Source organism: Eleutherodactylus coqui, chromosome 2 (assembly GCF_035609145.1).
Source record: "Eleutherodactylus coqui strain aEleCoq1 chromosome 2, aEleCoq1.hap1, whole genome shotgun sequence".
Taxonomy (NCBI): domain Eukaryota; kingdom Metazoa; phylum Chordata; class Amphibia; order Anura; family Eleutherodactylidae; genus Eleutherodactylus; species Eleutherodactylus coqui.
The window spans coordinates 5277508-5305051 of NC_089838.1; the positions used below are offsets into that span (position 1 = coordinate 5277508).

The 27544-nt window shown below is 49.4% G+C and overlaps 2 protein-coding genes across 4 annotated transcripts in view; one reads left to right on the plus strand and one right to left on the minus strand.

The window, feature by feature from the left end:
* The window catches only part of SMC1B (structural maintenance of chromosomes 1B), an 86335-nt gene extending 75302 nt beyond the window's left edge, over positions 1 to 11033 (minus strand). For all 3 annotated transcript variants that reach the window (XM_066590208.1, XM_066590206.1, XM_066590209.1), the window contains exons 1-2: positions 10925 to 11033; positions 5443 to 5631 (exon numbers count right to left, since the gene is read on the minus strand). In XM_066590208.1, coding sequence (XP_066446305.1) covers positions 5443 to 5631; positions 10925 to 11033 — 298 coding nt within the window. The remainder of the gene's footprint in view (positions 1 to 5442; positions 5632 to 10924) is intronic.
* Positions 11034 to 11176: 143 nt separating this feature from the next.
* Positions 11177 to 27040, plus strand: RIBC2 (RIB43A domain with coiled-coils 2). The gene is made up of 7 exons (XM_066590205.1): positions 11177 to 11343; positions 13801 to 13882; positions 15137 to 15481; positions 15591 to 15709; positions 20148 to 20375; positions 20805 to 20971; positions 26657 to 27040. The coding sequence occupies exons 1-7, from the start codon at positions 11194 to 11196 to the stop codon at positions 26736 to 26738; spliced, it is 1173 nt and encodes a 390-aa protein (XP_066446302.1). The 5' UTR covers positions 11177 to 11193; the 3' UTR covers positions 26739 to 27040.
* Positions 27041 to 27544: the final 504 nt, after the last annotated feature.

Genomic DNA, 27544 nt, shown 5'->3' on the forward strand with positions numbered 1-27544 from the left:
GTTGTTCACACCATAGGACAAACTCCTTCCACACGCAATGGTACACGCTGGAAGAGGACGGCTATCTAGCCTTAATCATTGTTCAGATCACTAGGTCCGAAAATCCCCGTGTTCTCAAGACTGCGGCTTCAACAGCCAAACGTAGCATGGATAAACTTGGGTGGTAGAGGGGTCCTTGTAAGAGTAGATCCTCTCGCAGAGGGGACGCCAAGGAGCGTCTGCCAGTAACTGAACGAGTTCCATGTACCACGTTCGTCGAGGCCAATCTGGAGCAATGAGAATTACTGGGAGCCACTCCCTCCCGATTGTCTTGAGCAATTGGGGAATGAGTGGAAAGGGGTGGGGAAGGGACACGTAGGGAAACTGGAATTCTGTCCATGGAGTTTCAGCGTGTCCACCGCTGTTGCTCTGGGATCCTTCAACCTGGCTACAAAGATTGGGCACTTGTGGTTGAATCTAGACGCCATTAAATCGACATCTGGCTGTCCCCACCTCTGAAAAAACAGCCTGAAAGACGTTGGGATGGAGCTCCCACTATCCTGAATTGACCGTTTCCCTGCTGAGGAAATTGATTATCCAGTTCTCCACTCCCAATGTGCACAGACGATAGTGCGGGAAGGTAATCTTCGGTGCAGGTCAAGATCTTTGCTACTTCCACCATGACCCTCCTGCTGTGGATTCTGCCCTGATGGTTTACTAATGCAACAGCGGTCGCGTTGTCCATTTGCACTCGCACCGCATAACACGTCAACTGGTGGGCGAAGTGCTATAGCGCCCAGAAAATGGCCCGAAGCTCCAACATGTTCAATGGAAGTATGGCTTCCCGTCCGGTCCAGGTCCCCTGTGACATTAGGTTCCGTAGAGTACCCTCCCAGGTCCGAAAGGCTGGCGTCTGTACCCGAGGAGGAGTCCAGCCACCAACGGAGGGAGTGCTGTGTCTTCAGCGGAATCCTGATCAATGATTGATTGAGGGAGCTCACTGCCTTGCCCCACCTTGACAGGATGTTCCACTGGAGAGACCGGGTGTGTAACTGAGCAAACAGAATCGCCTCAGAGGCGAATACCTTTACTCCCAATACTATCCTATAGTGTTGGATATTCACCAAGCGCTAGGTTCGCAAGGAGCGAACCTGTCTCTGGAGATGGCATTGCTTCGCTGTCGAGATTAGAACATGCTTCTGAGCTGTGTCGAAACAAAGCATTATTAATTTCATGCGTTGTCAGTGACGACTTCTGACAGTTGATGATCCATCCAAACCTGGTTAACGTGTCCATCGTCATGTGAAGACTCTCCAGGTTTGCCCGCCGATTCGGAGCCTTTATCATGACGTCATCCAAATATCTATTCTCCTGGAATGGAGGAGCACCAGGATCTTTCTAAGGACTCTGGGAGCTGTCACCAATCCGAACAGCAGTGCTGTGAAGTGGTAGTGGTCAGCTTGAACAGTGAACCGAAGAAACCACTGATGCGCATGGCGGATGGGGATGTGAAGGTACGCATCCTTGATGTCTATTGACAAGAGAAACTCCCCCGGTTCCATGTACGCAATGACTGCTCGCAGAGATTCCATGCGGAACCGACACACCTTCACGTACTGATTTAACCTTTTCAGATCCAGAAATGGTCTGACAGATCCATCCTTCTTGGGCATCACGAAAAGGTTGAAATAAAAACGCATGAAGCGCTGAGAAGTGGGGACCCGCACGATAACGCCTTGAGAAAATAAATCATGTATTGCCCACAAAAAGGTTCTGGCTTTTGCCGGCAACCTCTGGATTCTGCAGCTGAAGAAGCGATCGGGTGGACGGACTGCGAACTCTATGGTCTAGCCCTCCGAAATGACCTTCCGAACCCAGGAGTCCGAGAGATGTGAGCTAGCCAAACCTAGCTGAATCGGGCAAGTCATCCACCCACACTAAACACAGTTGGTGGGGGCTGCCCTTCATGCAGAAGCTTTTGTGCGTGGGGTCTTGGCAGACTGGAGTCTTGGGCAACTTGAAGGTCTCAACTTGAATGACGGTCTTCTCCTCTGATCCTGCTCCTGAGAGTTCCTTCTGTTATCCAATCTGCAGGGACTAGACCGGCAAAAGGAACTAAACTAAGAATGCCATTGCCGTGGAGCTGTCGGTTGTCTAGAGCTGTTCTGAGGCAGATGCAAGCTCTTTCCCCGTAGCCTCAGAAATAATTTTGTCCAGACTGGCGCCGAACAGCCGTGTCCCCACAAAGAAAAATGTTAGTTAGAGATCCTTTGGAGGAAGCATCAGCGTTCCAGGATTTTAACCACAAAGTTCGGGATGTGGCTACTGACGCCGCGGATGCCCGAGCCATGAGCCTAGCTGTACCTAAGGAAGCTTCACAGAGAAATCTTCCCACCTGCTCCATCTGGGGCGCAATGTCTGCCAGTTCCTCTGGAGAAGACCCAGAGAGGATGCCTCTACACAACTGTTCAGCCAAGTCAGTGGTGGCCCTGCTAACCCAAGTCGCAGCAAACATCAGCCCGAGTGCCGACCCCACTGACTCGAAAGAGAATCTAGCAAAGGATTCCATTTTCCTGTTGTGGCTGTCTCGAAGAGATGAGGCATCCGCCATCGGCAGTGTGGGACATAGGCGGGTTGACCGTAGGTGACAAAGACCATTTTTTCATAAATTCTTCTGGAAAAGGATACATGTCTAGTTGCTTGTCGGGAAGATTCCATTACCTGAGCCTCATCAAAATCCTTGTGAGGAAGAAACGTCTTTGGCGAACGTTTAGGCGACCAAAAGGAAAAAGACGCCGCTGATGTGGAGGAAGTCTGTTCGGACAGCTGAAAGGTGTCCTTCACTGCTACTATCAGGCTCTCTACCATAGCAGAAAGCTTGGCAGCTTGCTCCTCCATGTCTGAATCCGAGAGAGCATGTCCGAGTAGCTATTATCTCTGGAAGAAAGCTGTCAGGTCACTCCAAGAGAATGCGGAATTCCGCAAGCCGGACTGTCTATTTAACTTCTGCGGTCCAGAGCAAGAGGAATCTCTCCTAACAGTGTCATCTCCGCTGGATATATCTGGAGCAGGGGCAGACACGCGGTCCAGCCTGTCTAAAATTAGACGCACAGGGCGTTAGATGCCCGGGTAAGGTCCGACTCCACCTGTGACAAGGAGCAGGCCCATTCTGGCAGTCGAGAGTGAGGCCTGGATGGGAAGGGTACCTACAGTAGGTTGTACGGCCGCCTGTCTCGAAGGATTACAGATAGTACAACATGGCTCAACCTGTCTGCATGTAAATTGTGTCTTACAGAGAGAGCAAGCGTCATGCGGAGCTCTGGCTGATCCTTGACTCTTAAGTTCTGAAGTCAGACAGGTGCTGGGAATTGCGGGATTGTAACCTGCAAACTATATTGCAGGGGGGCAGAGCAGCAAGGGAGCTAACCGCCAGGCAGAGCTTACCCGGTCCGTAGCTTGTCTGGGAAGCTGTGGACTTCTGCTGAAGATGCTGCTGCGCTGCTCAGTCTCTGTGGCACTACAGGTGCCAGTAAGGTGTAAGATGGCCACTCTGGAAGAGGAGTAGGGCGGGACCGTCGGTGCGCTGTTCTCTTCCCCTCCCTACACTACACGCTAGGGGGTGTGGCTAAGTAGGCCTGAGAGCAGGGACTAGATCTTAAGGGTAGACCCGCTGCTAGCGCACGCCGGGGAAGCCAACAGTGTCCCCAGTGATCCGCTGGAGCGCAGGTCCCAACACTGCTGGAACCCAAAGCCTAACAGCAGTCCCAGGGTAAAGCGGAGCCCGGAGCACAATATAACCACTGCAACATGGGGCTGAGACCGCGGACCGGCGCTACCAGGGAAGGGCCCAAATGTAGTATGAGCCAAGATGAGGAAGGCTACTGCCCGCACGGCGGCGGCGAACATTAAACCGCATACTTACCTCTTGACCAAGGTAGGAGAGCTCCCCAGTTCCAGCAGAGCTCTTCCCACACCATCGCCTGCCTTTGAAAAGGGATGGGATGCGGGAGAGAAGGGGAAAAAAAGGGGTGGGGGGCTCTGTGGCTGGCGGGCCACATTCAGGTTAGGGCCTGAATGTGCCTCCTTTTATTTTGAGGAACCAGGCAGACAATAGAAGGTTAGCTTCATTCTGTTCGCCCTCCTAGCCGGGTTAACAGGGAGAGTCCTGCCTCCCTGTTCTTCCCTTGTCTTCGGAAAAAAAGCTAAATGGAAAGTGGCCTTTGTAGGTGAGACTGTCTGCCTCCTACGACACTAAGCTAAAAATCGATTAGCCTGGTGCCGGCAGGAGGGGGTATAGCTAGTAGGAGAAGCTAACGCTTTTTTTTGCTTAGTGTCGCCTCCTGGTAGCTATACCCACGGCCTTGGCTGTGTCCCCCAATGAACGAGTGGTACATAGTACTATTACTTTAAGTAGTACAAGCTCAAGGGAGCTAAAGATATCAAATCGGTTGGCAAGGGGAGGGCAAGTAAACACTGCAAGACTGCCCATGGCGCAAATTGCAGGTAAAGCTACTTTCAGACCTGCGTTAGGGGCGCAGTTTCAGGGTTTCCATCTCTTTCCTCAGTTTCCGGAGGCGAGAAACAAAAACAGAAACAAATCCATTTTTTCACCCTCATTGACTTCAATAGGGTTTCAAAAAAACGGAAAAGCTTCCGTATGGATCAATTCTGTCAGGTTTCAGGCAGCAGACTGCGCTAGTCTACTGTCCAAATGGAACAGAAGCAAAATAAAGCTTTTTCATTTGCATTTTTTTTATTCCATTGAAAAACAGAGCATAGAGACGGAAACCCTGAACTGAGCCCTGAGGCGGGTGTGAAAGCAGCCCAATTCCCACACAGCTCACGTCAGCAGCCATATCTCCTTATGCTTGCACAATCAGGAAAAAATTAAGTGGAACCGGCATAGCGCCTGCCTACTGTCAGCAACGATTTAGGGCCATATTTGCGTTACAGACTTCCATCAATGATATGGGAGCTTCTCCATCCACCACTGACAGACTTGTCCTTAGGGCTCATTCACACAGGCGTACATACGCTCCATACTACACACGTCATACGGGGAATGAGTCTCCACTGATTTGCATTAGGGCATTCAGACCTGCAATTTTCACGCGTGAAACAAAACGTTCCATGTCCTATTTTGGTAAACGTTAGACCAAAACATCCCCCTCGCAACTCCACAGTGCATACACACGATAAATGCATATTCACTGCGCACATAAAAATCAACGGGACGCGATTGGGAGCTTTTTTGCAAGCAGAAATACGCAATTCCATGTGAAACAAAACACAAGAAAGGTCAAAACACACAGGGAACAGGCAGGGTTTTGGTCCGTGAGTATGCAGCGTATTCATGGGCCGAACATTGCATACGTCCGTGTGAATGAGCCCGTACCCACAGAGAAGCTGTCGATCAGCACCAGAGATCCAATAAGTGTATAGCCGGCTCCATCTCCTCATTACCTGCTATAATCCTGGAGAAGGTCTTTTCCTCCCCGTTCTCCTCACAATATATCAGGTGCACGCTGGCGGTGGAGGACACCGGGCGCCCTACGTTTGCTCCATGAATGAGTTCTCGGATGCTCTTCACCCTCAGGTTAGCCGTTCTTTCCCCAATTACAAAACTAATCGCATCCATTAAATTAGATTTTCCTTTAGAGATCAAATAGAGTTAAATTAGTTAGAATTTCAGCTAAATGTAACACAGGAGGAGCTTCTAAATCCTCTCTCTTTAACCTATACAGTCTGGTTAGCGAACATATAGAGACAGTAATCCTGTGGCCTTGCATCGTAAAGGGGTTTTATGGCATATTAACTCCTTAGTGACGGCCAGACTCCTTTGTACTCACCTCACTAATGGGCTTTAAACCTGCACATTCATCCTTTTAAAGCGGTGGCTTTGCAGACTACTGACAACCAGGCTCCTGCTCCAACTACCAAGAGCATAGAAACCTGGCAGTGTAACGCCTCACATGCCACAATCCATGCAACGGCAGCGTGTAAGCAGCTAACAGGGGAGCGGCTTTATATTTACTACTTTTACATAATAAAACCCATTTTTAAAGAAAATATTGAATCTGCATCCCTGCGTTCTAAGATCGATAGCATTGATACGTTCCGGCAGCGGAGCCCCGAGGGCGTGCTTTTTGCAGGGAGAGTTGTATTATTTATTGATACCAGTTTGCGGTAGATGTGACTTCTGGATTGCTTTTTCTCTTATTTGGGAGGTGAACCAAAAAAAAGAAAAAAGAGAGTGTTCACCATGTGCAATAAAGAACAAATTTCGTTATCTGGATCCTTATGAACGCGGTAATACCGATTATGTGCTGCATTTTTTTGAGAGAGCGCCATGCTGCCCCGGGTAAGTTCTCCGCGACCACAGCAAATGAAGCGCTGCTGGCAGCGAGAGTGATGCCCGCTGCTCGAAAGTAATGGCGAGGCTATTACATCCCCACAGCCTGAGTGGGCAGCAAGAGGAGAGGAAAAGAGCAAGTGGTATATGTGCTGGGGAAGAGGGGGCACACTGGTGGTGATGGGGCGGAGGGAGACGCAACAGAAGGTTGGGAGGGAGATGGATATTATCCCAGTGGAAAGAATACTTGCCTTTCCGCCGTAAAAGGTCCCATTGCCTGGTTTTAACATTAGAAGCTTCTATTGTCCATCACGCAAGTATATGATAAGCGGCAGCGATGCGAGATTATATGTCAGGAAAAGCATCGCTGACGCGTAAACATCTCATGAGCACAAACCCAGTAATGCCAAGATTTACCTGCGCAATATCGCACTCACCCGGGTGATACTAGCCTTGGGGATCGCTCAGACAGATCTGGCTTCCGTATTATACATGTGATACGGACAGCATTAACGCCTTAAGGGCTCCTGTCCACGGACATAGTGATATCCCGCTGATCACCGCTGCCGGGGAGCAGGTGAGAGCTGACGACTCTCCGTGCTGACAGATAGGCTCACCGCAGACAATCGCATCAATTCGCACCATGCTGTGATTTAAATCCCTACGACTCCCCGCTAGTGGACAGCGGGGCTGCGCATTTTATAGCAATGCTATGGAGAGCGTTCACTGCATTCCCTGTGGCTGGATTATTGTCGCGGGGAACGCAGTAAAATTCGCCTGTGGACAGGAGGCCTCTCTACCCCCCCCTTATCTATTGTAGTTTTTTCCTCCCTCCATCCCGTTATTCATCCATTGGTTTTTTGTGGGACGAGTTGTATTTTTTACTATTTAATGTGCCCTGTAATAGACTGAAAAACTTAAAAAAAAAATCTAAGTGGAGTGAAATGGAAAAAAAAAAAAAACTGTAAATCCACCATCTTTGGGGACTTCTGTTTTCTACGGCTCTTTATTCTACAGGCGGCACCATTAGAACACCAAATTTCTAGGTTTTCGTTTGTTTTACTAGTTTATTTTTTTCCAAAAATCTAACATTTTAAAAATGTATTTTCTGCTGCCATCTTCTGCCAGCCGTATCCGTGGCATGTGTGCGCCAACATAGCTGTGTGGGCCCATCTTCTGTGGGACGGCCAGTGGTTTCTATTAGTACCAGCCTGGCGTTCATACAACTTTCTGACCACTTAATACGTTTTTTAATTGGAGACGAAGTGACCAAAAAAGTGCAATTCTGGCTTTTTTTCCTGACAACATTCACCGTGTGGGGTTAATAACATTATAATGCGTTAGGGAACCTTCATGCGGGCAAGAAAGTCGCGCGATGCGAGAGTAAGTAAAAACGCAGAATTATGAAAGCAACGATTTTCAATGGTTTCCTTCAGATTTGTGATGTTTTAAATCATAATGTTATGAGAAAAAAATAAATCGCGGCCCGCTGCATCTTTCATCTCCCGTGTTTCTCTGCGGAGCCTCCTTTTTATCGCATCACAAACGTGCGATTTCTGTGCGATGCGTTTCTAACATTGGAAAGTCCAATTGACTTTCGGGTTAAAAAAAAACGCGTGGAAAAAAAACAAGAAAAATCCCGAGCGGCAGCGATGTACTGGCGGAAAAACGGAATATCACCACGGGGGAAGACTAATGTCACCGTGATTTCTGAGCTGAACCCATCTTAATGACAGGTTCATCGCGGCATGCCGCCATTTTTAGACGCAGGTGGAAGATTCCCGAGTGATTTTCCGCTCGTGTACATTGGGCTGCGCTTTCCATAGTTATCCTATGTAAGGTGTCATGTGTGCGACTTATCACCGCAGATCCCGCTATGACAGATCACCCGTGGACGCTTGGCCTTAGGGCTAACGCCCGCGGACGGATTTCTGCTGCGTTTCCCGGTTCTATTGAGCCTATTAGCTATCCTGCTGCCATCGCTCACATAAGGGATTCTAACGTGGATTTCCACTGTGGGAAAAAATTTGCGGCACGTTCTATTTCCCTGCCGATTTCCACAGCGGGAGGTCTTCGTTAATATAGTATTAATAAAGAAACCGCGGAATTCTGCGATTACTCACGTTTTTAAACACAGAATCCACAGCAGAATTTCGCAATGTTCATGAGCCCCAAGGCCCCGTCCGCGGGCGTGATTTGGCCAGTAGTAAAATTGCCGGCGAATCACGTTGTCTGAAGCTTTCCAGAGCAATGCTATGGAAAGCACTGGCCCTGTGCCCACAAGCGGAGAATCACAATGAATTGCCGCGATTCTCCGCAGTTAGATCGGTTGACCAGGGGAGATCCGTATGCGGCCCCTTCTCCCGGGCGGCAGATCTCTGCCGCGGAATACAACGCCCGTGGACAGGGGGCCTTAGGAACAAGAACTTGTGATAGTTTGATCAGTCCTGCAGTACGGTGCACTACCCCAGTATTACATTATACAGTGTTCTCACGGGGGCTTTCAAACCCCTGAACATCAATTGCAGCATTTAAAGGGTTAACAGCTCTAATCAGCGGCACTACTGATTGGCTCTAACAGCCGGCACCCACATTGTAGCGTGGAATCGACCCCGAATGCCCCTCCATACAAACCCCGAACTTCCGGGACGTAAATGCACGTCCTGTAGCGTTAAAGGGTTAAACCCCATAAACCCGCATTGGGGTCCTTAAATACGGGTATTGTCCGTGCGTGAAGAGTCAGCATGGCGCATTTTGGTCCTTATTACGAACCACCAAGGATCATATAAGTCTATGGCAGCATTAAACGTACACAGCAAGTGCGCACGATACGCGAATATTCACTGCCGATTTACGCAAGACCGCGGGGAAAAAAAATCACGTGGCGTTAAAGACACAAAAAAACCTCGCGGCAGGGAGCAAAATCCGCAGTAAAAATAAGCTGCGTTCCGTGAATGTGATGCGGATTTCACAAGGAACCTGCTGGCGCCGCGGGAGTCTGTAGACCGGATTAAGGCCGCCGCACGCAGTAGAGCCGCACGCCGCAGCACATATCCGGACGTTAGCAGGAGCCCGCATGAGGCGGTTTTATGGTACACGCTTTGTGCGCCGCGGTATCTGCAATGGGGCCAAATGGGGAGGAATAACAGAAAAATGTATCCTGGCGCGTCCTATTAGGCGCCGCCATCCGTTATTTCTCCTGCTGACATGGCGACCGCCGGTGGATGCGGCTCGGCTCAGTCCGTAGGTATCTTTTCCGGTGCTTTTCCCCACACTTTTCGATCAGCGCTGCGGGTTTTCCTCTTCCAGCGGTTTGTTAGTCGCACGTTTTTCTCTTTTTTCCTCCACGGACGCCCCATAAACGCCTGATATAGAATATCGGCAGATCTGCGGTGAGCAACGCTGACCGCCATCACCAGCCCCAGGAAACATTGCAGAGAATGGCTCCTTCACCGGTACGGTCCAAGCGCTGGGGCTTATTCACTGGGCGCGAGACGCACGGACACGGACTCCATTGTTATGAACGGACTGATTCTCACGACTGATTTATTCTCCCTGCTGCGATGATCGAGCGGCGACCTTTATCTTCGGGCGTTTCCGCTGAACGCCTCGCCCGTATTCAATGGCCCCCTAGGAGGCGTCGCATGGCGGGCGGTCTCCCAATGAGATCAATGGTCACCGCGTGCGACCCTCTGACAGCGAAGCGCCCGCGGATCGCGATTTCACAGAAGCGATGAGTTCTAGAATGAAAGCCTCCTCGCACCGGCGTGAAGAACACGAGCGCGCCCGCGGATGTAGCCATAGGGAGCGCGGACAGAGCGGCTTCACACACGAACGTCATCACTGGGTACGTTACTTCACACCTTCAGACTGCCTGCTAGTCGGCTGACATTACGCCAAAATCTGCATCAAAATTTTGGCGCCATTTAGGTCAATCCATCAGAAAAACTGTCTGAAAGCGCCTAAAACCGCAGTAAACGCGGCGCGAGCGTGAGACGGTGATGTAACCCGTGAGGCGGCGATGTAACCCATGAGGCGGCGATGTAACCCGTGAGGCGGCGATGTACCCGTGAGGCGGCGCTGTAACCCGTGAGACGGCGCTGTAACCCGTGAGACGGCGCTGTAACCCGTGAGACGGCGCTGTAACCCGTGAGACGGCGCTGTAACCCGTGAGACGGCGCTGTAACCCGTGAGACGGCGCTGTAACCCGTGAGACGGCGCTGTAACCCGTGAGGCGGCGCTGTAACCCGTGAGGCGGCGATGTAACCCGTGAGGCGGCGATGTAACCCGTGAGGCGGCGATGTAACCCGTGAGGCGGCGCTGTAACCCGTGAGGCGGCGCTGTAACCCGTGAGGCGGCGCTGTAACCCGTGAGGCGGCGCTGTAACCCGTGAGGCGGCGATGTAACCCGTGAGGCGGCGCTGTAACCCGTGAGGCGGCGATGTAACCCGTGAGCCGGCACTGTAACCCTCCGCAGCACGACTGATACACGAGCCCGCCATTATATTACTGACCTACAGCCACAGCCCTATAAACCAGAGGGGGGGGGTACAACATGGCGCCGGGGCTCAGCCGCACTATGGCCGACGTTTACCTGAACCATTAGGGCCGATCACACAGTTGAACCTTTTGAAGGGCCCTATGGTTTGCCGCCCCCGCCAGGACTTAAAGTCCTGCAGTATGAGGAGATGGAGGAAGCCCATGGCGGCGGCCGGAGACTGAGGGGACAATCTAGAAGCTTCCAGACCTTCCCGCCGAAGCGCGCTGCGCACGTCACACCCCTCCCCCCCGGCCTCCAGCGCGCATGCGCGTCCGGATGTTCCAGCCTCCTAGCAACCGAGTCCTGGTTGCCTAGGCGACGGAATGCGTCGGAGAATCCCGCGGAGCGGACACGACATGTACCGGCAGGAGCTGCCGGTGGACCTGGACGAGGCGGCCGTGCGGGAGAGGAGGAGGGAGGCCGAGCAGCAGAGGCAGAGCCGGGTGTTTGACCCCCGAGTCAGGACGATTGGGGTGAGAGGGCCGGGCGCTGTCAGCTGGCTGGAGCCAAACGCCATATTACTAAGCCTATGTTTTCCATCCGTTCTTCGTTGCGTATTCCGCGTACGGGGATGGCGGCACGCGGTGAGGACGCCCGCCATGGCGTACCTGCCGCTCGCGTATAACGCATTCCTGCATTTGCTTTTGGTTCCCACAGCGGGACTTGAACTTGTGTTTGTTTGGTCGCTCATCTGGTATAAGGCAATACCCTAGTACTGCATTATACTGCGCTCTGACCCGGCCACCGAAGGCCGATTGGAGCATTATAATGTCGCTGTAAGGACTGACTGCGGCATTTAAAAGGTTAACAGCTGCGATCAGGGTTCACGCTAATCGTGTCAACTGGCAGCCACCTTCTACATAGCGGGATCAGCTCTACATGCGCCATCCGAACCCCGAACCCCCCAGACCTAACTGTACGCCCCGTGGCACTAAGGGGTTAAAGGTTCTGCACAGCGTTGTCATGGTTACGATAAAATGATCTCCGGCGCAGCAGACGAGCGCCAGACGCTTTTTCCGTTTTATTAGCGCTCCGGCACACTTGCGGTTTTCTGGCACGTTTTTTTTCACGCGATTGTCAATGGGACGTTCTAATGTTAAAAACGCTTCGCAGGTCGGCGCTTCGTGATTTCTGTTCGATGCGGTTTTAATATTAGAATGTCCCATTGACAATCGCGTGAAAAAAAAACGCGCAAGAAAAAACGCAAGTGGGTGTCCGGCCCAACACCCGGAAACGGGAATGGGTGATTTTAGTACGAAAATCGTAACAGAACAGAAGACGCTGCGCGTTATATACATGTGTGTACATTCATATGTGTGTGTTTGGGGGGGGGGGGGGGGGTTGCCCGGATTAAATAAATTGGCGCGGGCGTGAATCAAACCGCTTAAAAATATACTTTTCCATCTGATTTTTGGACCGAAAAAAATGTAAATAAAAATAAAAGCTGTTATTTTAAATATTTTTATTCAGGCGCAGAATTGTTTTACTCGCCCGAACAGTCCGAGCGAAAAAGATAAAAATCGCAGTAAATCGTATTTTGTGATGATTTTCGGGTGAAAATCCCCCATCTCGGTCCGCGGCGTTTATTTCTTGCGATGGCCGTCTGTTCAGCTGGTGACCGTGGAGTTCGCTGAACCTTTAATCACATTATTTCGCCCGGCGCACTTTTTTATTTACACGTAAAAATCGGATTCAACAAGGACAAAAATTGCGCAGTAAAAAAAAAAAAAAAAAACAATTGCAAAAAAAATAATCGGGTGAAAATCCTATAAAAAGCCGTTCCGGTTGATGAGAAGCTCGTGTGTGACGCCCCGACGCTGCGCACGGACTGCAGGGGGCGCTTGCTGGGATCAGACGGCGCGCACATCCCGTCCGGGACGCCACACGCTGACATGCACAGTAAGTGCGCGTCGCTGGCTGTGGCAGCCCTAGTACGGGATGCCAACACAGTCCGTAACAGGCGGCATGCTGGGAGTTAGGCCGCCTGCACACGGGTGGATGTGCGTTGCGGGATCCTGAGCGGGCGCCACCGGATTCCATAGGAGATACCACCCATAGCATTCTATGGAAAGGCGCTTTTCGTGCGGCGCGATGCAACTTTGACAATAGGTCAAATACCTCATCTTATCCCTGGCTGCAGGACAAACCACATACATCACCTCTCCCGCGCTGTCCGGCTCCGGCCCGTCTGCTGTCCGGCTCCGGCCCCTCTCCTCCCCGGTCCCCTACACTGGTCTTCAGCATCTCTTCTGGCTGGGGATTAGAAATTCCCAGCCTCCAGGAAGTTCTGCCTCTGATTGGCTGAGGGGCGCGACACAGCCAATCAGAGCCAGCGCTCAATGAATCAATCACAGCCAATGATTCAATCAGAGGCAGCGCTTCCAGGATGTGGGGATTTTCCAATCCCTGCCAGAAGAGATGCTGAAGACCAGTGCCGGGGATCGGGGAGGAGACGGGCCGGGGTCAGACAGCGCCTCTAGGTGATGGATTCTATTTTTGGTATTTTTTTTTTCTGCATCTAGGGCTTATTTTTGGGGTAGGGCTTATATTTCAAGCCCACCTGAAAATGCTTGCGTATGCTGCTACAAAGTTGTGTGACTTTATAGCACCACAAAACCGCGTTATCACCGCGAGAAAGCACAGCGATATTACACGGATGAGTGATGCGATATCGCTGCTGTTTTCTCGTGGTGATATCGTGTCGCCCGTGTGAACAAGGCCTTATACTCCCCCCACAGCCGCAGAGGCACAAGGTGCAGACCACATAATACCATCCCATACCTTTGTGCAGCTGTACTTTGTCCTCAACAGTAGAGGGCGCTACAGATCAATATATCGGTTGTGCACATACAGCATTAGGCTGAAGCTAGGAGTCACTGCCTAACCCCATGGGGTGTCTTATTCTTCATCTACGTCATCTTATTTCCCAGGTGGATAAGACTGCGCTGGATGCTCAAGTACAAGACAGAGACGTCCGCCAGGAGATTGAAAATAAACGCGATGAAGCCTTCGGTGCGTGCAGAAACCAGTCGGACTCCATCCTGAACCCTTCACATACTGACCCTGCCCTGTAAGCTTCCTCCATGACCGCGGTGTCGGCCGTCCCCACTGCTACTGATGACAGCCGCCCACTTGGAACGGATGAAGGCCTTCAGGTGTCCGGCCACGGGCGCGCACGCGGATTTAGCGCTTTTGAGTGGGCAAATCCGTGTGCAGAATTCCCACTAAGGGTTCCGTGCAAATCGTCACGCAACCGCTTCAAGAACCGACGTCCCCTTGTGTTTCCAGCAGGCAGAACTCTTGTGTGTAAAGAATCCGTGCCATGTAGACGATTCCCAGTGGGGGTCTTATGGCGATTTTTGATGTTCCCTTTCAAGCCCCCCATTTAGTAAAATAGAAAAGTATGTCTAATTAAAAAGATACGTTCTCCCCCCTCCTGATCTTCTCTCCGCTGGCCTCCAGCTATGCCGCTGGCCTCCAGTTATGCCGCTGGCCTCCAGTTATGCCGCTGGCCTCCAGTTCTCATGTAGCATTGGCTGCAGCGGCGCCCTCATCCCCGGAGGCCAGGAGCCCATAAGAGTCTTTAGGGGAGCGGGGAGAAGATCCAGAAGGGGAGTCGCCTTTTTTGGGATCCCGATGCACAGTAGCAAAGCCGCAGGTAAAACTGCTATGTGAGGGCTCGGTTTGCGTTGTATTTATTGATACCATTTTGGGGTACATTCAGCTTTTTGATCCCTTTCTATTCCATTTTTTTCTTAGGGTGATCAAAAAAATGCAATTCTGATATTGCATTTTTTTTGTTCGCGTTCACCGTGAAAGATTAGGGCTCAGTCTGACAATTTTTTTTTTGCGCACCTATGTGCACCAAAAAAACAGAGCTCCACGGATCTGTCAAATGTACGAGACCGAAGCTCTATGCAGTGGCAGAGGACCGCAATGCTATCCCATTGCTTTCAATGGGGCCGGTGCTGCTGCCACCTCATTAAAAAGCAATGGGACAGTAAACCCAAATGACTACCCTGAGGGTGTACATAGTGGAGACAGACCATGAGACAGAGGAGGAGCAGTGACGGGACAATGGCCGTAAGGGTAGCATGGAAAGATTATGAGTCAATGCCCATCCATGCTTTCCCAGGATGCTCCAGTACGATGGCGTCACCCAGCATCATCGGGCCTGTGTGACCCCACGGCAGGTGGGGGGCGGGCAGCACAAGAGGAGAAGGCCTTCCGGGCAGCCATCTACAGATGTATCCTTTCCATTTCCAGATGCTCAGATGGTTCGAAATGACAAGGTCCTCTGCTTACTGGACCGGCGACAGAAGGACGACATCAGAGACCTGAACAAAGCCATCGACCAGTTCAGACTGCAGTTCCAGAAGAGGGAGGACCGCCGAGAATATGACCTGTACGATCCATTGGCCTTAAAGAAAGACCTTCCACCACGACTGTCCGATGACGACCCTCGCTGCAGCATATCGGGGCTCCAGCGGCTGATGGGGGAAGACTTAACGCAGATGAACCGAAAACGAGAACAACAGGAGCAGCTCCGAGAGTGGTCCCTGCAGCAGCAGCACGACTGGGCCAAAGCCCTAGAGGAGAAGCAGCATGCAGGTAACTAGGTGTGCCCCTCATGGATGTGCCCCTCATGCCCCTTCTGTAGGGTCAGCACACGTGTATTCGCCATTGTAGATTCCTAATTCTAACGTCTTATCTACCATAGAAAGTCTCTACGACAAAATGAGAATGGAACTTGACAAGAAGGCGATGGAATTACAGAAAATGGAGCAACAAGCGAGACGAGAGATCTGTATTGCCACCAAAGAGTTCAACAAAGCTCAGGTAACACACTGGGCATTTTGGTGGGCACTGTGGCTCACCGTAAGTGTTCTGCAGCTTCCATGGTGGGCATTGGGGTTCACTGTAGGAGTAGTACAGTTGGCACCACGAGTCTTGTAACTGTAGCTGGGTGCATTTTTAATGGCACTCGGGCATGCTTGCCAATTATCAGCCTTCTGTGATGTGGGGCACCATGGGTGGCATTGGGCACACTGCAACTAACCCTGGTGTACAGTGGCTGACATTGGGGATATTGTGGCCAGCAACAAGGAGCACTGTGGCTAGTACTGATGGAACAAACGCTGAAGGAGACACTGCATTATTGGTAATCTCTGGCTTACCGCCATGGTGGCACTGGGCACACTGCAGCTAAGGGCAGCTTTACACGGGGCAACCATCGTTTGAATAGTTGCTCAAAATAGTCAGTAACCCTTAGAAATGACGCTTTTGGTCGAAGGCCAAACCAGCCATAGACCGCAGCAACGCGTGTTCTTCTGAAGCCCAGCAGGGACTGTTCAGTGGAGGGTCACACGCACAGATTTGTGTTTTCAGGACCCGATGAGTATTAAAGGGGTTGTCCCGCGGCAGCAGGTGGGTCTATACACTTCTGTATGGCCATATTAATGCACTTTGTAATGTACATTGTGCATTAATTATGAGCCATACAGAAGTTATAAAAAGTTTTATACTTACCTGCTCCGTTGCTAGCGTCCTCGTTCCCATGGTGCCGACTAATTTTCGGCCTCCGATGGCCAAATTAGCCGCGCTTGCGCAGTCCGGGTCTTCTGCTTTCTTCAATGGAGCCTCTCGTGCAGAATGCCGGCTCCGTGTAGCTCCGCCCCGTCACGTGCCGATTCCAGCCAATCAGGAGGCTGGAATCGGCAATGGACCGCACAGAAGAGCTGCGATCCACGGAGGAAGAAGATCCCGGTGGCCATCTTCACCGGTAAGTATAGAAGTCACCGGAGCGCGGGGATTCAGGTAAGCGCTGTGCTGTTTTTTTTTTTTTAAGTCCCTGCATCGGGGTTGTCTCGCGCCGAACGGGGGAGGGGTTGAAAAAAAAAAAAAAAACCCGTTTCGGCGCGGGACAACCTCTTTAAGTGGCAAGGCAAAATGTTCCAAAACAGGAGAGAGTCAATCATTGGGTGGGAGGCGCACTCTGAACAAGCGCTCACCTCCCTGCAAAGTTGTTGGTGGTCACTGAAGGGCAACGATTACCTGTTTATACCAGATGATAAGTAATCAACCAGCAACTATTCGGACGATAGCTGCCCCATGTAAAGCCACCCTAATCCTTGGCTCTGTGCCTGGTACTGGGAACAGTTGGGCTAATTATGTGGTACTGTGGCTAATGGTGTTAGAATAGAGGTGGAGTGACTTACATTGAATGCACTATGGCCGCCGTGGTCTACTGTCATGGGGGTCAGCGGGCACACTACAGCTAACTGTCGGTGTACTGTTGCTGGCACTGGGGGTATTGTGCCTGGTATGGTCATAGGCACACGTTGGATGGCACTGAGTATACTGTTATGGGGCATTATGGGTACATCACACCTACACGGCTGTAAGCGTTCCCTCATGGGTCCCCAATGCGGAAACCTCTCCCAGCATGCTGTGCAGTATAGAATCAGTCTCCAGCTCATCATAAACCTAAGTGTTTCAGCATGCTCATTACTGGAGAGCCCTAATTAACAATCCCACTTAGCTTTTCCATGGAAACATTCCCGGTTAATTGCCGGCTCTTCATCCTCTGCTAACGATCCTGAAATCTCCACTTCTGGCTGTTCTGCGGGATTTTACTGCATTGTTTTAGGTGAGTCAAGATGTCAACAACATCCGGACACCAATGGATCGTCTCTAAGCCCCATGCATATGTAGATTTAGTAAAGGCGCTCAGAGCCATCAGGATTGGTGAAAATAAGGTAAAATAGTTCATATTTAACCCCTTGAGTGGCGGGTTTCCTACCACCCTGTCGTGCCCACCAGGGCAGGTTTTTTAAAATGGTCTAATCATTGAATTTCAACTAATTTTGCAGTTGCGTCTCAAGAGCCATAACTTTTTCATTTTTCCATTGACATGGCCATATGAGGGCTTGTTTTTTGCGGGACAAGTTGTGATTTTTTTAAACAAGGGGGAGGAAAAAAAGAAATGGGGAAAAAAGAAAAAAAGGGGCCATGTCATTAAGGGGTTAAATAATGTATTAACTTCCTTCTCTGGGTCATTACGACGCATCGATACCACATGTGTGATTGTATTTTTGATGTTTTTACAAAGTAAAGGGAGACAAGTGTTTTTATAATTTTTTTTATAATTTTTTAACTTTTTAAAAAAAAAATTTTTTTTTTTGTCCCTTTAGGGGACTTCCACAGGGACCCATCAGGACCCCTGATCACATTCCGGGGGTCTGATGGTGACAGCCCTTTACATGCTGCAGTGACAGCCCTTTACATGCTGCAGTCACATAGACTGCAGCATGTAAAGGGTTAACACAGCAGAGATCGGAGGTTTTCTCTGATCTCTGCTGTAAGAGCAGGTACCTAGCTGTCCTCTGACAGCTAACAACCAGCTCTCCCTGCCACAGAGACCATCGGCTTGCTTCTGGCAAGCCGATGGTCTCTATGGCAACCTGTAAACAAAGCAGGAGATTGCCGACATATCGGCAATATCTTCTGCTGGTTTTTCAAAGCCCTTGCTTTGATCTCTGAGGGTCTGTGCAGGCAGAGCACACTGTCACAGCTTGTGGCATTGTGCTCTGCAGCTCCCATAGTGATACATAGCCCGGAAATCTTCCGGGCTATGTTGCTATGAGCAGTGGAGCTCGTCCCGGAAATTTTCCGGGCGTGCCACTCAAGGGGTTAAAGGAGACCTGCAGTTGGCAGCTCGGCTTCAGTGGGACTTTCTGCAACATTGGCATATATTGTAAAAATATATAGCGCTTCACGATTTTCTCTTCTTTCTTTTTACAATCTACACTTCACATTACTTTTATTTTAAAGGGTGTGTATACTAATGCAACCTTGTGCATGTAATGAAAAAAATGCTCTAACTTTGCTAATAGTCTTGACTACATATACAGTAGCATTCCATTTAATGTATACAGCTCCTAGGCACATTTATGGTTGGGGCTACAAGCAATCGCTTTGTAGTCTGTTTCTGCGCTCACAACCTTCCATCCGTCTCCTGCTTCTTGTTAACATACATTCAAGTAATCTCTTACCTGGTTTTGTATTGAGCTCCTATGCAGACCCATGTGTCTCCATGGTTACAGACTACATCTAGTCCTCCGTAGTCTGATCCTGCAGTCATGTGTTACACGGAACGATTATCATACAGATTCTCTCTGGGAATCGTAAATGCGGCCAGCGACTGAACGACGAGGAATAATTTGTCCGCTTATCGTTCGTCATTCAGTAGGCGTAAAAAAAAAAAAAAAAAAAATGATGCTCCGCCCGTGTAAACAGGCAGTCGTTCATCTATGAGCAACCGCCTGTTTACTGGTAATGGAGGCCGGTGGCCAGAGCGATCTCCAGCCCGCTCCACCTCTATCATTGGGCGATTAGTGCTGGACAACTGTTGGTCCCTTGTTAAAGGGCCCTTACTTCTAGTGACCTAGAGGGCATATTACCTGATACCCTCCTTTACAACATTCTGCCACAGTTCTGCCGGTTCCCTCGCCCCTATTCAGTCTTCCAAGTTGCCCGCAGCAATCCCCTTCTCTGATTGGCTGGCCAGTGTGCACCAGGTATTAGAGGACTATTGCAGCCAACTTAGATGACCGGAGAGTCGCTTTCGCTCTGCCGACCCCCTTCTCTTGCTAAGCTACAGTCAAAGTACAGAGATACATAAGGCAAGCTAAGCATTTTACTAGCGCACCAGGCCAACCGCAACCAACGGTGCAGGTTATGTAGGGCTGTGCAAATGATGTAGAGCAGTAGATATATATACTATAATATTCACCTCTGGTCCCATAGGCATAGTGCAAAAATAGTACAATTAAAAGTAGACCTGCTACTGGAGGGGATTAAGCGGCTGAGCACGCCAGTGTGATGAGCTTTTTTTTGGTCTGAATGATGCGCTTGTCATTTACGGAAAAAAATAAAATTAATTAATTAATTAATTAATTAATTAATTAAAACTACAATGTAGCGAATCACAATACAAGTGTTCAATAAATTCCCCTTGATTCTCAACAACGCTCTCCATTCGGAATACCATGTTTCCCACCACTGACTGCAGCTGTAATGGCACAACATGTCAACTGATATTGTCCTTAAGATCAAACCCTGACGCCGCTCCACCTACCGCCCCTCCACCTACCGCCCCTCCACCTACCGCCCCTCCACCTACCGCCCCTCCACCTACCGCCCCTCCACCTACCGCCCCTCCTACCAGCAACTTTTTTCTAATCCTTTACTTGAAGCCCTTTTTGTATATGTATAGGCTGAAGAGTCGCTAGAAAGGAAAAAGCTAGAAAAACAGCAACAAGACGAAGACAGTTCTGTAGAGATCGCCAACACTACTGAAGGAGACCTTCTCTCGGAAGACCCAGCTCAAGCAACCAGCGCCTTTGGCCCTCACCGTGTGGCTCCTGATCGCTGGAAGGGAATGAATCCGGGGCAGCTGAAGGAAGTTATTGATGTCCAGCAGCAGCAGATACAGGAGAAGATGGTACGTTGGTACAGCCGGCGGTCGGTCAGGAGGTCGGAGCTTCACATCTTAAAGTGGTGTGTCATGATGACAACTTATCCACTATCCACAGGGTAGGAGATAACTTCTAGATTGGTGGGGGGTCCGACCACTGAACAGTACACCCCCTCCCCCTCCCCCTCCAACAGTGGTCACACATGTGCTTTGCCACTGCATTAACTTCAATGGACTCACCGGAGAAAGCTGAGCGCTTGAGCTCAGTTATTTCCGCCTGTCCCATGGAAGTGTATGAAGCAGCAGCACACATGTGTGGCCCAAACCTTAGCCGAGGGGCTGTTCTTAGGATCGTCGGGGTTTCCAAAGGTCAGACCCCCATCAGTCTACAAGTTATTGCCTATCCTGTGGAGGCAGTCATGGCACAACCCCTTTAATGATCTATTTCTTCCACAGAGACTAAAGGAAGAAGAAAGACAGAGACAAACCGAGTGGGATAGGAAGCGGGTGCAAGAGGCGCGGGCCATGCTTCTTCTTGAGCGGCAGGAAAAACGCCAAGAACGGGAACTACGCAAAGCACAGGATCACATCAACCTGCAGCTGGCACAGGCACATATGGCCCAGTGAGTAGATTACACTACATTAAAGGGATGAACCCGGATTAGAAAACCATAAAGAAATAGCGCTTCTCCTGTCCATGGGCTGTGTCTGGTAGTGCAGTTTAGCCATATTGACTTAAAGGGGTTGTCCCGCGAAAGCAAGTGGGGTTATACACTTCTGTATGGCCATATTAATGCACTTTGTAATGTACATTGTGCATTAATTATGAGCCATACAGAAGTTATTCACTTACCTTCCCTGCGCTGGCGTCCCCGTCTCCATGGTGCCGTCTAATTTCAGCGTCTAATCGCCCGATTAGACGCGCTTGCGCAGTCCGGTCTTCTCCCTGGTGAATGGGGCCGCTCGTGCCGGAGAGCTGGTCCTTGTAGCTCCGCCCCGTCACGTGTGCCGATTCCAGCTAATCAGGAGGCTGGAATCGGCAATGGACCGCACAGAGCCCATGGTGCACCATGGGAGAAGACCATCGTGGGTGAAGATCCCGGCGGCCATCTTGCTAAGGTAAGGAAAAAGTCGCCGCAGCGCGGGGATTCGGGTAAGTACTAAACTTTTTTTTTTTAAACACATGCATTGGGTTTGTCTCGCGCCGAACGGGGGGCCTATTGAAAAAAAAAAAAACCCGTTTGGCGCGGGACAACCCCTTTAATGTGGCACAGATTCTTTTTTGATCATGGACAAGCCCTTTAAATTACAAAGTCATCGTCTGTGGAATAGGAATGTTTTTGCATCCAATTTTTTATTGATCCAGTCTATATAAAATTAAAAAAGAATCTGTTTTGAAAAAGGTCTTACTTAAAAATCTCCTGTTTTGTGTATGCAGCCGCTATGCAGATATTCGTATCCATGGTTACACTCTTCAAACAAACCTTGCCAATCTACCAAATGCCTGGTAACAAGAAGTAGGGGACAAATGGAAAGCAGCATCACTGCAGGATCAGACTACACAGCATTTGTAGTCTGTAACCATGGGGACACATTGTTCTGCATAGGACCTGCAGGCATAAAAAAAAATAAGGGGGGAAAAAATGAAATGTTTTTCTGCCTGCTCTTCTGACAGCCATAACTTTTTTCCATCAGGGTAGTTTTGTGAGGGCTCTTTTTGGTGGGACATCCTGTCGTTTCTATTGATGCCATTTTGATCGGTTTTTATTACATTCTTTTCTAGCATTGTATTTTTTTTTTTTTCTGACAACGTTCCCCATGGGGATAAATAATGCATTACTTTTACAGACACAATGATACCAAATATGCTTTTTTTTTTTCTTGTTATAAATATGGGAAAATGTGGAGGGTTCAACTTTATTTTATCAGCTTCAGGGCTTATTCACACGTCCGTATGTCGGCCGGGTTTTCATTCAAAATATGTTTATTGGATTTTCCTTATTTAACGCCACATACATGGGCAATCATGAACTTGCATTACATACATCGTATTGTATACTCGCATTATATTGTTGCCCACCGTGAAATCCTCAGCCAGTCAAGTTATACAGTAAACAAGTACATAACCGACTCGAATCTAAATGTCGTTCCCCATGGATCCAAAAAGAATCAGGGTCAGGCAGCAGATTAGGTGCTTCAAGGTTTTAATGCATAAGCATCAGTTATAAACACCTCATAGCCATTATAACTGATGCTTCTGCATTGAAACCTTGAAGCACCTAATCTGCTGCCTGACCCTGATTCTTTTTGGATTCAATACATTGGGATTCCTGTGGATTCAATCCCTTTCTCAGGCGAGCAGCAATTTCCTTTGGAAGGGTCCCCCTATATGATTGGTGAGTGCTGCTGTACCCCTCAGGTTCCCCATGGATCGGCCGTGAGCATCACTTACTGAAAAATAGAGATGAAATGTGAATTTATAATATGCGTCTTTCGGCGAGCCCCCCTGGAGAGCACATTGGTGGAACCACTCTGCCTTACACCAATATTAACTTCTAAACAACAAAAAAAGAGAAAAAGATACACATTAATAAAAATAGAAAGAGAAAGGTAGAAAAAAAGAGAGGAAAAAAGAAGATAAGGCTTTAAAAAGAAGGGGACAGAGGAGGGGGGGTAGGAATCTCTCGTCCTCCTAACGAAAGAGTTAAAGTGTCGACCTTCCACCGGTGGTTGTCATGGACAGCTCTTACACCGAGCCGTCAGTAAGCCATCTATGAAACGCCAGTGATCCTCTGTCTATCCAGGGAGCCCATGCATCAAGGCTGCCAGCTTGTGCCAAGCCCGTGACCAAATCGGAGCTCCTAAGTTCTTCCATGTATTTGATAAAGTCCAGGGCCTCCACCCTATGCAACCCTCGGGATCGCTCCCCCCCCCCGTCTCCAATACTGGGGTGTAATATGACGCATAGCCGATAGGTCCTGGTAACATAGAGAGGAGAGCGATCTCGAGAGTCAGTACAAGGGGGGGGGGGGGGGGGGGTCTACACACCCTTCTATACAGCTTGGCGACGTCCCCCCAGAGAGAAGCAATCAGAGGGCAGCTCCACCAAATATGATACATAGTGCCAGCCTCCGAACAACATCTCCAGCATTCATTTGATTTCTCCGGAAAGATTCTGTGGAGTTTATCCGGGGTTCTATACCATCGCGTCACTATTTTGTAATTTAGTTCCTGAGCCTTAGCTAGATAGAGAGCTTGTGATAGAATGTAGGATTTGGTCCAGAGCTCTCCGGAGAAGTGCCTCCCAATCACCTCCTCCCAGCTTGTCTCCCATTTCAGACGAACCTCGCGCACGCTCATTAATAAACAACCCATACAGCAGAGAAACCACATGAGGGCAGGTGGGTTGTGGTCACGCAGAGTCTCTCGAATCGTTTGGGTTTTCACGCCCGGACGATATACGGTGTCCCTTTCTACAATGGGAAGGGGAGGGGGGGGGACTTGGCTCTGCCCCTGTCCCGCCCCTCCCATTGCAAACAGTGGTGAGGGGCGGAGAGGGGGCGGGATCTCAGTGCACTGTTCCCAGCCCAGCCTGCCTCCTCCCCCTGCAGAAAGGGACACCATATATCCGGCAGGCGTGAAAACCCGGCTCCTGTGAATAAGCCCTCAGAAGGCCCAAGACTGCTGTGGCAACTGAACGGGGTCGTTGGTGAGCCATTCAGGACCCCTGAACACTAGAGATGAGCGAACGTACTCGTAATGAGTACTTACGCACCCGAGTACCGCCATTTTCGAGTACTTCAGTACTCGGGCGTAAAGATTCGGGGGGCGCCGGGGGGCGGGGAGAGGCGCGGCGGGGAGCAGCGGGGAACAGGGGGGAGCCCTCTCTCTCTCCCTCTCCCCCCTACTCCCCACTGCTACCCCCCGTGCCGCCACGGCGCCCTCCGAATCTTTACGCGCGAGTACCGCTGTACTCGAAAATGGCGGTGCTCGGGTGCGTAAGTACTCGTAACGAGTACGTTCGCTCATCTCTACTGAACACCCAATCGGAGAATTTAAATGCTGCTGTCAGAATTGACAGCAGCAGTTAAAGGTTTAACAGCCGCAATCAGTGTTGAGCAGGTGTCGGCTGTCAGCCAGCCAGCATCCGTCTCCTATGGAGGGAGATCGGCTCCTGACCCCGGGGCATATGTACTATTTTTAAAGCTGCTTAATTTTTTATCTTAGATCCTCTACATTGAGTTAAACTAGAAGAGGCATTTGGTCTCACCCTATGCTGGATCACGCTGATCTTATCCAGATTGACTTTTTGGCCTTCGCACTGTACACTGCATTTTGGGTGAACTCCTTGTATTTGCTTTATTGTAAAGCTTCTAGTAGAAATATTCTAGTTTTCCAAAAAGTCAGATTTTTCGGTGACATGACTTATTATAAATGACTTTCTATAACGTGCAGCGCCGAGTGCTACGGATGGATGTCATGCCGAATGCTGCTGGAAGCACGGGGCTGGTTGATCTGAAAGGTGCCGTCCTAGTTAAAGGGATTCTGTCACCAGATTATGGAAAATGAGCAGGTGCCATGTGTCTCGGGGCATACAAAATAAACATAAGAAAAAGCTGGGTAATAACTTAAAAAACGCACTTTTAAGCATTGGCGCCCTGTATGCAAAACGACCCACCTCGAATCACAAAGACGTGTCGTCGGTTGCCCTGAGTCGCACGGTCCTGCCTTTGTTCACGCCGCCTCCTCTAGCCGCTAACATCAGCACAAGCAGCCGTGAGATCCCACACTTGCGCTCTGAAAAGCCGCACAGCGCTTTCTGCCACAGGACCCGGCACTTTCCTGCGCAATGTGTCAGTGAAGTCGAGGCTCTGATACCTGAACCTCAGTGTGCGCGTCCATTTACAACTTGGGCCAAGTGCCGGTTAGGGCAATAATGGGATTTCACCGCTGATTGCGCCAATGTTTTCAGCTAGAGGAGGCTGCAGAGCGAAGGAAGAGGTGTGAACAAAGGCAGGATGGTGTAACTTGGGCACTGGCGGCCTGCCCACATGACTCAGGGTGGGTCATTTAGTATACAGGCCGCTAATGCTTAAAAGTGGGTTTTTAATGAAAGGGTATGTTCAAACAGCATAATTAATTTTTAATTAATGGCCCCCCATGCCTGAAAATAATAAACATCCTCTCCCGCCTCCTGTCAGCTCCAGCACCACTGATCTGTTCTCCACGCTGAGTCTTCGTTGACCGGCTGTAGTCAACCTGTTCACGCGATATGACAGGTTGTTCTAGCCAATCACAGACCTCCGTGTTCGAGCGCTGCCATGTATTTCTGCCTGTGATAGGGTTAATGGATAGCCTGTAGAAATACAATATACAGCAATACCTATGTATTGCCGTATATTGTGTAAGGCCTCATTCACATATACACGTTTGCTCCTTGAAATATGCAGCATTTTCACTGATCAATACTGTGCGTATTCACCGTGCATTGTAGTTCTTCGCTGCCCCATCCCTTCCCCAAAAAATAGACCTCCTTGATTTCCGCAACGAATATACATGTATAATGGGTGTTTACACAATCCTATTGGCTTTAATGCGTAATTTCAGTCCATAATACGAACCAAAATAGGACATGTGGTAAAAAACGTGAGCCTGAATACCCCAAGGAAAAACGGGGTTTCAGCTCTCCTTATTGCGCACATTAAAAATGCTCCCGTAATATGGAGCGCAAATACGCCCGTGTGAATGAGGCCTAAGTGATCAAACAATTGCCTTAAGTCCCAATGTCACAGAAGAATTTTGGAATATAAATTAATAACCATCGGAGCAGGGGTAACATGTTGACCCACTAACATCAATTTAGAGACCTTAAACTTTCACTGGACTAATCATTTACTGTTATGCTCATCCCTCCCTGGTATTTATCTAAGCGCTATTAATCCTAACATGTCTGTGCCCTCTTATCCTGTCTCTGGTATTAAGTACACCATGTTTATGCCCTTCCATGTGATCATGGGTATATATTACATACGTCTTTAAGATTTGTTCCATTATGCCTGAGGAAGGACCCTGAGAGGTTCAAAAGCTCGCTTATAACATCATGTATTTTTGTTGTGGTGTCCTAGTTGGGAAACCACTCTATATAACGTACAAATACCCTAAAATCTGACAACCAATATGGCCCCCAATACAGCACTGATAGGAGTTGTCACCCAGCACTAATAGTAAACTCATACCCAGCATTTAACCCCTTCTGTAATTATATTGGGAAGACGATCACTTGTGCACCTGATCTCTCTCATTTCCAGGAAGAACTACCTTGACCAAGAAGTATTTTCCAACACTCCGACAGATCAATATTTTGAACAGTTCAACACGACCAGCCGGTGAGCAGATAGCGAAGCTCTGTTATAGGGATGAGAGGAGCAGCGGAGGCCTCTTCATCAGGACCCCGTTATGGACGAGGGACCGTGTCCTGCAAGAATGTGTCCCCCTCATCTCTCTGTCACAAAAGTAAACCAAGAATGTTTGCACCAGCGTTTGTATCGTGTCAGTCCTGTCATTCCATTCTCTGTCGCGGGCGCTGACGGCGGAAGTTGAAATCTGACCTGTAATTCACCTTTCATGTCCCTTTTGTGTTCTATTGTAGTGAATGTCATTTATAAAAATACAATTTTGGGTTTTTTCCACCATTGAAACATTTTTTTTAACTGTTCAATGCATCTAAACTGAAAAATTAACTCCTTCCCTCCCAATAAAAAGTGAACAAAACGCAGTGTGAACCAAAATGTGGTATTAGTGCGAACTACATGAGGTCTAATAACAACCAGCAACGGGAACATGAAAACGTTCCGAGGCTCTGAATACGGCAACTAAGTATAGTGAAACCTAGAACACAATCCCTATACATGGTAGTGTTGTAATGGTGACGTACATGTTGTGTTTACCGCACCGTGAACACCGCCAAAGCCTCCAAAAAAATGTCACAATTACTTTTTTCTCCCATTTCACCCAACGTAAACATTTTCCAAAAAATACTGTACTAGTTGTCCTGCAGAAAGGAAAAAAAATCCCTTTCTGGTGGCAGACTATTTGCTGCCCTATCCCCATTAAAGAGCCGCAGTACTCTACGGTGGTTTGAGTCTTCTGGTTGCCCGCAGCCGGTTTACATCAGCTGACTGATGGCGATGTCTGGT